Source organism: Lithobates pipiens, unplaced genomic scaffold (genome assembly GCF_037356315.1).
Source record: "Lithobates pipiens isolate NorthernLeopardFrog02 unplaced genomic scaffold, aLitPip1_a1.2 Scaffold_18, whole genome shotgun sequence".
Classification (NCBI taxonomy): domain Eukaryota; kingdom Metazoa; phylum Chordata; class Amphibia; order Anura; family Ranidae; genus Lithobates; species Lithobates pipiens.
This window is the reverse complement of record NW_027507758.1, coordinates 429,644,892-429,658,240: the sequence shown is the minus strand read 5'-3', so window position 1 is coordinate 429,658,240 and position 13,349 is coordinate 429,644,892. Positions and strand designations below refer to the sequence as shown.

General features: G+C 45.1%; 1 protein-coding gene across 2 annotated transcripts in view; it reads right to left on the bottom strand.

The window, feature by feature from the left end:
- Positions 1-13,349, bottom strand: part of IFT80 (intraflagellar transport 80) — a 189,469-nt gene that overhangs the window by 43,082 nt on the left and 133,038 nt on the right. For both annotated transcript variants that reach the window (XM_077488065.1, XM_077488064.1), the window contains exons 14-15: positions 2,275-2,410; positions 1,989-2,136 (exon numbers count right to left, since the gene is read on the bottom strand). In XM_077488065.1, coding sequence (XP_077344191.1) covers positions 1,989-2,136; positions 2,275-2,410 — 284 coding nt within the window. The remainder of the gene's footprint in view (positions 1-1,988; positions 2,137-2,274; positions 2,411-13,349) is intronic.

The window sequence follows — 13,349 nt, the reverse complement described above, 5'->3', positions numbered from 1 at the left end:
TTTTCCTCAGTTTAGGCCGATGTGTATTCTTCTAAATTTTTTTGGTAAAAGAAAAAAAAATATCACAATAAGTGTATATTGATTGGTTTGCGCAAAAGTTATAGCGTCTACAAAATAGGGGATAGTTTTATAGTTTGATATTTTTATAATTAATTTTTTTTTTTACTAGAAATGGCAATCTGTGATTTTTTGGCAGACACATCAGACACCTTTGATAGATTTTTGGGACCATTGGCATTTATATAGTGATCAGTGCTATAAAAATGCACTGATTACTGTAAAAATTTCACTGGCAGGGAAGGGGGTAACACTAGGGGGCGATCAAGGGGTTTTGTTCCCTCGCTGTGTTCTAACTGAAGGGGGAGGGGACAGTCTAGGGGAGATGACAGATCGCTGTTCACACTTTGTATGAACAGACAATCTTTCTCTTCTGCCCTCCGAGAACCGGTGTGCCACCAGCGATCGCGGGAACCCTGCGGTGACCTCCGTGCATTTGCATCGGCTCTGGGGGCAAGCAGCGGGCGTGTGCACCCAGCTGTGCCATTCTGCCGCAGTAAAACTGTGGTGGGTGGATAGCAAGTGGTTAATGCATAGGATGCATTAATATGAAAAAACACAAGGGTTTACAACCCCGTTAACTGGGGTTTTAACCCTTCCCTGCTCTATATAGAACTAAAAATTATTTACACTTTAAGTTTTTGGGCACATCAATATGACCACTCTTCTGACCAGCTCTTTTGATAATACTTCTCATGTGGGGGGGTCACAGGAGTGCACTTAGTTCTGCACTCCTATGACCCAGATTAAGCCTTCAGCGGGCTAAAGACATCACAGAGCCAGCTCTGGCTCTGAAGAGGTCCCGACAAGAATATCGGGATCTGCTCAGGTGCCCGACCAGCAGTCAGCTCAGCCACTTAGTGCACTGCTGAGAGACAGACGACCACCCTGACCCCTCCACAGTCCAGCGCTCCAGTAAGTGCTGGAGGGGCCGAGCACAGAGCTGGTGACTGACAGTGCTCAGAGCGGACCCCAGAACTAAGCAATCAGTGATCGTTGATGGCACAGCTGTTGCTGTAGAGCTTGTAGGGACAGCTGCAGTATCGAACCGATGCTGCAGCCATCTAGGTGAGTATAGATGTTTGTTTTTCACATTCCTGCACTTCTCTTTTAAAGTTTTTTGACCACAATGTCAGTAGCATCTTTAAATTGGCTTCTAGTCATTATTATTTTGATTATTGTCTAGCACTGTGGCTTTGCAGTTAACCTTTTGTCTTTGCAGCACTAGGGTGACTGGAGCTGTGTGTTCTACCTGGGGTTGCAGGGCTTTAATCCAGGTACTTCCTCTTACACGTCAAAAACCTGTCGGTAGGTTAAATGGCTCTTGTCTAAAAAATGGCCCTAGTAGTGCAATACCCAACTTGATGCATCATTCAAGTTTAACTCAGCAATGCAGTTGTCTATAAAGTGGACACCCACAAAGGACTCTACTAATTAACTGCAATCGGGCACAGAAAATGCTAACTGGCAGTCTGTTGTAGGTTTGTCTGTATAGTTTAATTGTGTTGCTTGTAAAGAAACCTACAACTCATGACAATGTACCATAGTACTCTTTATAAATTCTTTTCTACTGAAATAATGACATTACGCCTTAAAAAGGTATTGAAACAGAAAAATGGTCCTAGCATGTGTATGTATGTAAGGTAGGGGCCTTAGATTGTAAATTCCTTGAGGGTAAGGAATGATTGAATGTACCGTATATGTAAAGTGCTGCATAAATTGTAGGCCTTATTTAAATACCTGTAATCATATAGGAACACAGATTTGCTTTTGTTGCCTTAAAACGGTTAAACACTAACTTCTAATGTATTAGATAGCAATCACACAATGCCATGCTACCATTAGAAATTAATGACAGCTAGATCTCTTAAGAATAAGAGAAATTTAAAATGTCTTTGTCATAATGTTTTCATGAAAGCTAACCCACTCACCTTCCATCTTTTTCACTGATTGTTTTTGGCAACAGTTCTTTATCTACAAATGCTATGTTTGGATAATACCAGACTGTGAAACGATTATCCTGAATTCCACACAGTATGTTAGATACATCATTCCAGGCTAAAGTATGTACCATGCTACCTACAAAGAAAGAATAAAAGCAGAAAAATACATAAAAATTATTGAGCATGATTAAGACAGTAAAAAAGATTAGAAAAAAAATAATACATTAGAACGAATGTCATCATGTATTGTCAAAAACAAGTTAGTCTAACATACCAATCTTGATAGATATCTGTTCTTTTCCAAACTTCCTAACTGGACTTATGTAGAGATCACGGTTTTTATCAATAAATGCAATTTTTCTTTCATTAGCCTGTCCTCCTTGGTCAAGAGCAATTTCCACTATTTCAATCTAAAATAAATAAAAATAAAATAAATTATTACCACGTGTGGGGTAGGCTAAATCATTTTAGCAAAAACACTGGCCGACCAACAAATACACATATTTGGAGCTGGCCATAGATGTGACAATACTATCTGTGAACAATGTTTTTTTTTTAATTATGAAAAAGTGAAAGCTTACCTAAACAGTTCATTCTATTTCAATCCAATCTGAAAGGACAATTTTAATAATTGTCGATGGATATAAAGGAGATTTTCCAGTCACATTTTAATGTGTAAGGGCAGCTTGACATATACATCTATTTTAGTATTGAACTTTGTCTATAGCCCTGGTGCAAGCTGCCAGGGTCTTTACCCTCTTTGGCAACACCTGCAGCATAAGGATTTAGGGCTCGTTTACACTTGGCTCAACTGCCCATTTTTACCACCAGGCCTCCCCTAAAGCAGCTTAACAGGGTTGTACACACGCCACAATCACAACACTTTGCTTCGCTGGCAAAGCAAAAATTATACCCCCTGTACTGCCACTGAACAACCCATTCAAGCACATGACACCGCGCCTCAACTGTCCTGCAACCACATGCAATGTTGTGGCACAGTGGTGAGGGTCTTACAGGGTTAAAATGAAGGTGGGGAGGTCGTCCCCTCAGCAAGGTCAAGTCTTAGCATTTATGTCACAAGTGGATAGTCTCATCTTCATCTAGTCTTATTCGACAAACTTTGGGATGCCTTGACAGGAATTGAAGTCAAGGAATGAGAATCCCTCAGGGCCTTTACATTTACCCAATAGAGATGATTTACCTGCTTTAAAAGACTTATGAACTGTCATGACATCATCTAGTGTGGAAATGACCTCTTCGAAAAGAGAAGACATGTCATCAACAAACAAGCAGGCTTTAACTGAAACTTTTTGGACTTGATGATTTATCTTCATTGAGGCAAAAATTATACAGAGAAATAATAGTATTTTTTTTAAAACAGCTTACCTATAAAATCCTTTTCTGGGGAATACATCACAGGACACAGATTCTTTGATAATTACTTAGTGGGTTAGATAGTCAACATGAGGTGATTGTACACTGGCAACCCTAATTACAAAGCGAGTTCCTCCCCCATATAACCCCTCCTGCGTACCTCAGTTTTGTAGCAAAAAAATAAGTATCCCAATGTATAATCCCAAAGAGGGGCATGATGTATTCCCAAAAAAAAGGATTTTACAGGTAAGCTGTTTTAAAAAAATCCTACTTTCTTGTTCATATATCACGGGACACAGAGCCTTTGATAATTACTTAGTGGGATGTCCCAGAGCAATGCCCAAATTTGAGGAGTGACACAGATCAGAAACAGACTGCCAACGTACAAGGGGACCTATACTGCTGCCTGCAGCACACTGCGCCCGAAAGCGGCATCCTGGAAAAAAGTACGGTAGGACCACATCTTAATTCAGATGGAATCCTGAAACCACTTTAGGCAGAAAAGCCGGATGAGGACCCAACACCTCCCTGTCTTTGTGAATAATCAAATATGGCTCTTTATAAGAAAGAGCTGCTAACTCCAAAACCCTTCTAGCTGAGGATATGGCTACCAGAAAAATGTCTTTGTCAAATGAACTAAGCTTGGTGCAATGGTTCAAAAGGTTATTCCTGTAAAACAGACAAACCCAAATGGGCACACAGGAGGCTTAACCGGCGGATTCAAGTGTAGTGCCCCCTGAACAAAGGCCCAGACCAGGGAATGAGAGGCAAGCGGTCTTTGAAAGAATAAATCGACAAGGCTGAGATCTGGCCCTTGATAGTGCTCAAGGCCAGCTTCATCGCTATGCCTAATTGAAGAAAGGCAAGAATCCTGCTAATGGCACACTTTCTAGGATGCCACTCCCTGGATTCACACCAGGAAAAATATGCCTTCCAGATTCTGTAGTAGATGAGCCTGGAGGCCAGCTTCCTAGCATTAACCAGAGTGGACAGGATTGGCCCCGAGAGGCCACGACCCTTCAGAATGTGGGTCTCAACCACCAAATTCAGACTTCGTAAGGCAGGATGGAATACTGGACCCTGTGAGAGTAGATCTGGGCACAGAGAAAGAACCCAAGGTCTTCCTTCTGCCATTTTTATGATCTCTGCATACCAAGGTCACCTGGGCCAAGCCGGGCCCACCAGAATTACCAGCTTTCCTTCCTTTTTGACCCTCTGAATAAATCACAGGAAAATCAGAACTTGAGGGAATGCATAGATCAGAGAGTACTGATCCCATAGAATCGTTAAGGCATCTGACCCTTGTGCTATAGGATCCTTTGTTCTTGACACAAATCTGTCCAGTTTTTTGTTAAACCTGGAAGCCAACAGGTCTACATACCAGGTACCCCACATATGGCCTGAAATATGTAGCGGTGTAGAGACCATTCTCCTAGACACAGCTGCTGGTGGCTTAGGAAATCCGCCTGCCAATTTTCTACCCCCGGAACAAAGACTGCAGAGAGGCAAGGAACATGCCTTTCTGCCCAAGAAAAAATGTGATTCACCTCTTTTTGGGCATCCAGACTCCTGGTGCCCCCTTGGTGACTGATATAGGTCACTGCCGTAACCTTGTTGGACTGTATCCGGACAGGACAACCCTGTAACCTGTAAGTCCAGACCCTGAGGGCTAGAAAATTGCCCGAATCTCCAGAATGCTGATGGGCAAGAGCCTTTTGGCTCTGGACCATCTTCCCTGGGTGGAAGCTTCTTTCAGAACTGCTCCCCAGCCTATTAGGCTGGCATCTGTGGTTAAGACTTTTCAAGTAATTGGAACAAAGGATTTTCCTTTCAGTAGATTCTTGGTCAGCAATCACCAATTGAGGCTCTGGTGTATCCATGGTGATAGGCACATTGGAAGATCCAAGGCGTAACCTCTTTTGTCCCAGGCAGTGAGGATGCTGCTCTGTAAAGGCATTGAGTGAAACTGGGCTAAGGAACAGCCTCAAAAGAGGCCACCATTTTCCCTAATAGTCTCATACATAGTCGAATGGAGGGATTTTTCCTTGCTATGATTGCCCAGACCAAATCCTTCATGGCTTTGGCTTTTGACCCAGTAAAAATACTCTTTGGACTGTGTCTATGACCATGAATAAATACTTCAGCCTTTTTAGGATGCATAAACCTCGACCTCCTCAGTGGAGAGGAGGTTAAGCACCTGCTTCATTTGTTCCTTGAGGAACTGGCACATGCCGATTGCTACGACTGCAGGCTGGACCACAGCACCAGCCATAGAAAAGGAGGTTTTAAATAAAGTTTCCAGTCTCTTATCAGTTGGATCTTTGAACCCCTGCACAGGACAGGTCAGGCTTTTATTCACACAAGAAATAGCCGCATCTATTGCCGGCACCCCCCATTTCTTGGTGAACTTTTCCTCTACTGGATAAAGGACAGGTCAGGCTTTTATTCACACAAGAAATAGCCGAATCTATTGCCGGCACCCCCCATTTCTTGGTGAACTTTTCCTATACTGGATAAAGCATGGGAAACCTCTTAGGAGGAGAAAATAGTTTATCTGGGGGACCCCAGTCATCATACAATTTCTCCAGCAAGGAATAAATTGGGAAGGTATACGCAGCCTGTGGGGATTTCCGGGATCCCAAGGAGGAAACAGAGCATACAGCAGCCTCAGCAGAGGGCAATCTGTATGGGGTATGCACCAACTCAGTATAATATTGCACCTGTACTTTGAGGGCCTGGGAGGCAGAAGAGAGCTTCTCTTCTTCCCCTGAATCGTCTGACTGCTCCTGATCCCCATCTCCAGATAGGGATATTTCATCATTATCAGAATGCTCATCCGATAGGAAACCCTGAGCAGAGGGAGGGGATACCTTTTTCTACTACTCTTTATGGAAGCTGTGATAAAGGTAGTAATCCTTCCTTCTAAATCATCCAGTGCAGCCTTCATAGTGTCTTCCGTGAAATACATAGGGACTGTAAGATTGGGAGAGGCTGCAAAGCCTGGCGGCGGCACAGACTCATTCTGTGAGGCTGCCTCCAGTCTTTCAGGGAGGGATGGTATTTTGCAGGCATGTTCAGAACCCCTAGATCTAGGTGGTGATTTCTTAGTATCTCTTTTACCTCCCCCAGAAGCCCTCTTACGCGGAGACATAGTCCTAAGCTACAAAGCAGAGGTACTAGTACAAATAAAATCACTGTTGTGCTTTAGACTTACAATATTAACACTAGCTCAGTCTGCCCAACCTGATGCAGAGTCAGTGTCCCACCGCTTACTGGAGCTCCGGCATACTGGGCTTTAAACATAAGCTTTGCGCCTGCGCACTGGTGTGATGTGCAGGTGCCGCAACCACACACCCCCGCCGAAACCATCGTAAAAGCGCGGGCGTAATATCGTCATGTGGCGGGCAGGGGCAAGGGGGGAGAAAGGAGACCACCTGAGGACTGTGTGGGACCGCGGACTGAGTGGGATCCCCCCCTTTCAGTTTATGTGGCAGAGCCTGCAGCAGAGGAGCTGAGCGGCTTCTCAGACCAGCTTCACTGAGCGTGTATCCTGGATGGCATGTAAGTATACACCAGGTATTTCTCTTACTCCCTCTAGTGGCAGAAACTAGGTAAGACATGCAAACTACTCAAAAGAAGATTATCCATAATGTGTATACTTTCGGATTGTCTTCACTTACCTTATCCCCGCCACAGGAACTGCTGAGAACAGACAGATGCAACCGGTGGGTGGCGTTGCGCCAACCTTCAGGGTTCTGGGTTCCTACTCACAGGATCCTCTTCTCTGGACCTGTAGAAGACTCTGAGGCCGCGTACACACGGGCGGACTGTTCGCCCAACTTAGTCCGCTGAACAGTGTTTCAGCGGACAGTCCGCTCGTGTGTGGGCTTCAGCGGACTGTTTCAGCGGACAGTCTGACGAACAAAGTTTTTCGGAATTTCCGTAAGACAGTCCGCTGAAACTTGGTTTCAGCGGACAGTCCGCTCGTGTGTAGGCTTGTTCGACAAACTAAGTTTCGCGCATGCTCAGAAAGGATTTACACGGCGAAGGTTGCATTGCAGTGTATTGGACGTCTAATTTCTTGTCCCGTCGTACGTGCCATTCACGTCATCGCGCACGCTTTCAGCGGACTGTTCGTTCATCGTGTGTGGTCAAGTCCGTTCATGCAAATTTTGAGCGGACTGTTTGTCGGATTGTTTGACGAACTAAGTTGGGCGAACAGTCCGCCCGTGTGTACGCGGCCTGACGGAAACTTTTCACACAACTTAAATTTGTGCACCAAAGCGCTGGATCCCAGAGCCCAGTCCTCAAAGAGAAACATTACAGGCAGAACCTCATTCCTTCTTTCACGAGGCCCTGGTACCATCCCTCTTAGGTGTATTTATTGGCCCGAGGCATGGATCTGGTTTTATAGCTCCTAGGCTCCTGCAGAGACCATCAAACAGAGCTTTCTTCTTAGCACATCTTTAACGTGACCAACCACCTTAGACACTGGAGAAAAAACTGAGATACTCTCCATATAGGAGGGGTTATATAGGGGAGAAACTCGCTTTGTAATTAGGGTTGCCAGTGTCCAATCACCTGATTGTGACTATCTAACCCACCCAAGTAATTATCAAAGAATTTGTGTCCCATGATGTATGAACAAGACAATAGGATTTTTATAACAGCTTACCTGTAAAAACCTTTTTTTGGAGTACATCATGGGACACAGAGCACCATAGTAATCACTATGTGGGTATATAGGCACCTTCAGATGATGGACACTGGTATACCTCCTCCTACCAGGAGTACCTCAGTTTTTGCAGCAAAGCAATATGCTTAAACCCCAAAAAGAGGGGCGGCACCTCTGTGTCCCGTGATTTATTCCAAGAAAAATATTTTACAGGTAAGCTGTTATAAAAATCCTATTTTCTTTTATCGTACATCACGGGGACACCGAGCACCATAGTAATCACTATGTGGGATGTCCCATAGCAATGCTATTTGAGGGGAGGGAGACACAACCCGTGCATAAAACCCCTTGCATAAAACCCCAGACCAAAGAATGTGAAACAAGCGTTTTTTGAAATAAAACCAATAAAGGTGAGACTTGGTCCTTGATAATACTCAAGAACAGCTTCATCTCTACCCCTAATTGTAGAAAGGCAAGAACTCTGCCTATGATATACTTCCGAGGGTGCCAACCCTTGGATTGACACCAGGAAACATAAGCCCTCCAGACTCTATAATATATAGTTCTGGAAGCTGGCTTCCTTGCATTAATCAAGGTAGAGATAACTGATCCGGAAAGCCTGCGTTTTTTCAGAATGTGGGTTTCAATAGCGAAGCAGTTAAATTTAGAGTTCGTAAGGTAGGATGGAATATCGGTCCCTGTGAGAGTAGGTCTGGCCATAGTGGAAGGGACCATGGATCCTCCACCGCCATATTTACGATTTCTGCATATCAGGACCTTCTGGGCCACGCTGGGGCTACCAGAATTACTGGCTTTCTTTCCAGTTTGATCCTGCAAAGAAGTTGTGGCAGCAAATGAATAAGGGGAAATGCATAAATCAGTGAAAATTGATCCCACGGGGTCACCAACGCATCTGTTCCGCATGCGAGTGGATCCCTCATCCTGGACACAAAGTTGACTAACTTCGTGTTGAACCTGGACGGCAGAAGATCTACGTCCGGAGTCCCCCATTTCTGGTAAACAGCCCAAAAAATATCTGGGAGAAGAGACCATTACCCCGGGAGCAACTGCTGGCGGCTCAAAAAGTCCACCTGACAATTCTCTACTCCCGGAATGAAAACTGCTGATAGGCATGGAACATTCCTCTCTGCCCATGTTAGGATATGGTTCACCTCCCTCTGTGCTGCGAGACTCATGGTTCCCCCTTGGTGATTGATGTAAGCCACAGCTGTAGCATTGTTAGATTGGATCCTGACAGGACAACCCCGTAACCTGAATGTCCAGGCCTTTGGAGCCAGACCTGCTGCCCGGATCTCTAGGAGGTTGATGGGCAAGGTCCTTTCTGTCCTTGACCACTGTCCCTGGACTGAAGGATTTTCCTTTCAGCATATTCTGGGTTAGCAAACACTAACTATTGCTTTGGGACACCCTTCGTGACAGCCGCATTGGCAAGTCTAAAGCTTGAATCGTCTTGTTCCAAGCAGACAGGATACTGTTTTGCAACAGTCTCGAATGGAACTGGGCATAGGGAACCGCTTCGAATGAAGCCACGATCTTTCCTAACAACCTCATGCAAAGGCAAACGGAGGTATCTCCTTTCGACCTGATCATCTGCACCAACTCTCTTATGGGAGTTGATCTTTGCCAGAGGCAACATCATCATCTGGGATGTGTCTATGATCAGACCCAAGTACTCCAGCCTTTTTAGCGGTTTTAAGGAAGACTTCTCTAGGTTGAGAATCCAACCTAGATTTTCCAGGTAACTGGTTGTAATGCGTATACTTTGCTCCACGAGCCACAGACTGGTCTATTAGCAACAGATCCTCTAGTTACGCCAAGACTGTTATGCCCTGTGCCCTTAATCTGGCTAGAGGTGGGGCCAGAACTTTTGTAAACACCCAGGGTGCTGTAGCTAGCCCAAAGGGCAAGGCTACAAATTGTAAATGCTGCTGTTCCACCTCGAACTGCAGAAATCTTTGATGAGCGGGAAATATAGGAACATGCAGATATGCATCCCACATGTCGATAGATGCCAGAAGTTCTCCTCCTTGTAGAATAGACCCCATGCGAAAGAAGCGGATCTTCAGGAACCTATTTTGATTTATTAGATCTAGAATTGGTCTGACATCTCCATTTGGTTTTGGTACCGTAAAGAGGTTTGAATAAAACCACAAACCTTGCTCTTCTGTGGTGATTTGTATGATCACCCCCTGAGCCATTAATTGGTCTAGTGCCCGAAACAGAAATTGCCTTTTCCCTGGATCTTTGGGAATGTTTGACCTCAGGAAACGAGACGATGGAAAGTCCCAAAATCCCAGTTTGTACCCTAGAGTTACCGTGGAGATTACCCATCTGTCCTGAATTTCCTCTTGCCAGACTTCTGAGAACTGCAGAAGTCTCCCCCACACCCTGGCGAGGGGGGGCGCCCCTTCATAATGAGGCTTTCAAATTCTGTTTTGCAGGTTTACAGCCCCAGGACTTCTTTTGAGCCTGGGTCTGACCCTGAGGTTTTCCTCTAGAGTCTGATGGCGGAAGCCATTGCCACTGCCTAGAGGCAGAAGCCCCTGGTGCAGGAGAAAGAGCCCACTTAAATGAAGGGCGTTTATACTTTCTTTTGACTGGCAAAACAGTACTTTTCCCACTGAAAATCGTTTTGATTTATTTGTCCAAATCATCCCCAAATAGCCGATCCCCATGAAAAGGAAAACCAGTCAGGAGCTTTTTGCATGGTGCTTCGGCTGACCAATTTTTTAACCATAAGATTCTACGAATGTGTACTAGCACAAGCGCAAGGCGGGACACCTGGTAAATAGAATCTTTAATGGCGTCTATGGCAAAACAGAATGATTTTGGTAGTTTGGCCAAATCCCGGGCTTGATGTGCAGGAACCTCTTTAAGGGACTGTCTAAATTGGTCCTTTAGGGACTGACAGATGCCTATTGCAGTGACTGCAGGCTGAGTACCAGCACCTGCCAAAGAAAAAGAGGACTTTAACAGGAATTCCAACCTTTTATCTGTTGGATTCTTAAGCATTTTAGTATTGTCTACTGGACAAGTTAGACTTTTATTCACACTGGAAATCGCAGCATCAACTGCTAGTATATTCAATTTTTTGGCGATTTTCTCCTCAATGGGATACAGAAATGAAAATCTCTTTGGAGGGAGAAAATGCTTATCCGGGTGATCCCATTCAGCATAAAGAAGCTTTTCTAGTAATGCATGGACAGGAAACGCATGCAAAGGCTGTGAAGGTTTAAAGAAGCCCAAGGAAGAAACCAAACTTTCAGCAGACTCCGTTAGAGGTAGCATGAAAGTAGAATGAATCATATCCGTAAGAGATTGTATCAGCAACTTCTCAGATTGCGAGGCTGAAAAGGGTTCATCTACCGTTGTTTACTCCGCAGAGTCATCGATTTGTCTTTCCTCCTGATTGCCTGAGGGTAACACCTCATTCTGTACCCACTGTTCCCCTTGCAAAGGGTCTAAGGTGGGGGAGGGGGTTCTAACACGCTTCCTATCCATTTGGATGGAAGATGTGATTAAATCCGCTAATCTTCCCTCTAGGCCCTGCAGGGCAGAGGAAAAGACATCTTCAGTCACGTACACAGGGGCTGGGATGAGAGAAGCAGCTGCACCACCAATATGTTCCAATAACTCACCCTGGCTTGCCATATCTGGTATTTCAGGCGAAGATGACAGGTGTGTGGAGGCACGACTGGAGTTCCTAGTGCCTGGGGGTGTACCTTTTTGGTCTTTGTGGTGTCTTTTTTGGTACGCATAGTCCTAATCACAAAAGAAGAGGCACTATTTAAATGTACTAATACCTGAACGTAGTCTAACAGTATAATGCCGCTATACAGTTCAGTCTAGTGCTGGGAATAATGTCCTTTCTGTATTGGGAATGCACTTTGCAGTCCTTACGTGCCCCACTGCTCCTGTGTCTCCAGAGTGTAGCCGGGCTTGCTTCTCCTTGCTTCAACCGAGTAAAGAATGCTCCAGTAAAAACTCTTAAGCCCTTGGCCCCGCCCCTCCGCAGACCCAACATGCCGGGGGGGGGTTTGGGCAGGTGGATCTTCTGGAGCTGAAAGCCAGGACCAGCTAAACACTGCTGATACATCTGGTCCTTTCTCTTCCTCCTGGGCATCGAGCTGGGCAACTAAGGCTGGAGGGAGCTCAGCAGAGTGAGTACGAGGTAGAGAGGGCGGGGACTCCAAAATTCTGTGTACCAATGTGCTAATCACCGATGTGCAGCTATTTAGAAAGAAATAAAAAAACTTTTCCGGGGGCCCCTGTATTCAGTGGGGGCTGGGTGACAGAACGTGGACTATTTAATCACTTTCGGGTTTAGGGGGATTAATCCTCAGCAGCGCTCCACACAATTAAATTGAAGCCCTACTACTTCTATGTGAATACACTGGAGCCGGCCGGGAGCACTGCTGCAGATTAATCCACCTAAACCCAAAAGTGAATAAATAGTCTGCTTTCTGTTCCCTGGCCCCCTAAATAGCTGCACAGCAGGGATTAGCACATTTGTGCACAGAATTTGGGAGTCCCCGCCCGCTCTACCTCCGGACCCCCAGCTGAGTTGGCAGAGGTGGGCCCGGTAGGGAGGATAGTGCTACTCCCTTATCAGCAGCCCTTAGTGTGCCAAGAACATGATTGACAAGCTACAGGCTTGTAAATCTGCAGTGGCAATACTGATAGCCTGGCCTCCTGCAACAATTTTTCATTTCACTGTAAGGTAAGCAGGCACAGCCTACATGAGTAGCAACTCTGCTCTGAATTCAGGAGCAGTTATAGCATCATTGCCACATCATTATAGGAAGCTGCATTAGGTGGACTGCACTAGCAGGGTTGACAGGTATGTGTAGTGAAGCACATATTTTGTAAATAGGAGGTTATAATTCTACTTGATGTGGTTGTAAACCTCAGACATGAAATATGAACAAAGCATATCCCTCTATAGTGTGTACTTGTCTCAATTAAGAGCACTAAGTGTCATTTCTGTCTATTGCTTTGCTTCTCTGCTGTCAGAATTAATCGCTTCTGACAAGTCTTCCTGACACCAAGAGAAAAAAGGTGAAGGAGGAGGGATCTCTGGCTTATTGACAGCCTCAGGTCATGTTCTGTGTGAAGGGTGTCCCTTCCCTCCAATCAGCTCTCAGAGCTCTCCTCGCTGAGCCCTGCAGAGTGTAACTTTTGCTCTACACCCCCCATTTTCTGGCAGCTCTGACAAGCTTTATAAATTCTGGACTTTGGATGTAGAGCAGAGAAGACTGCAGATAAACATACCTTATGTA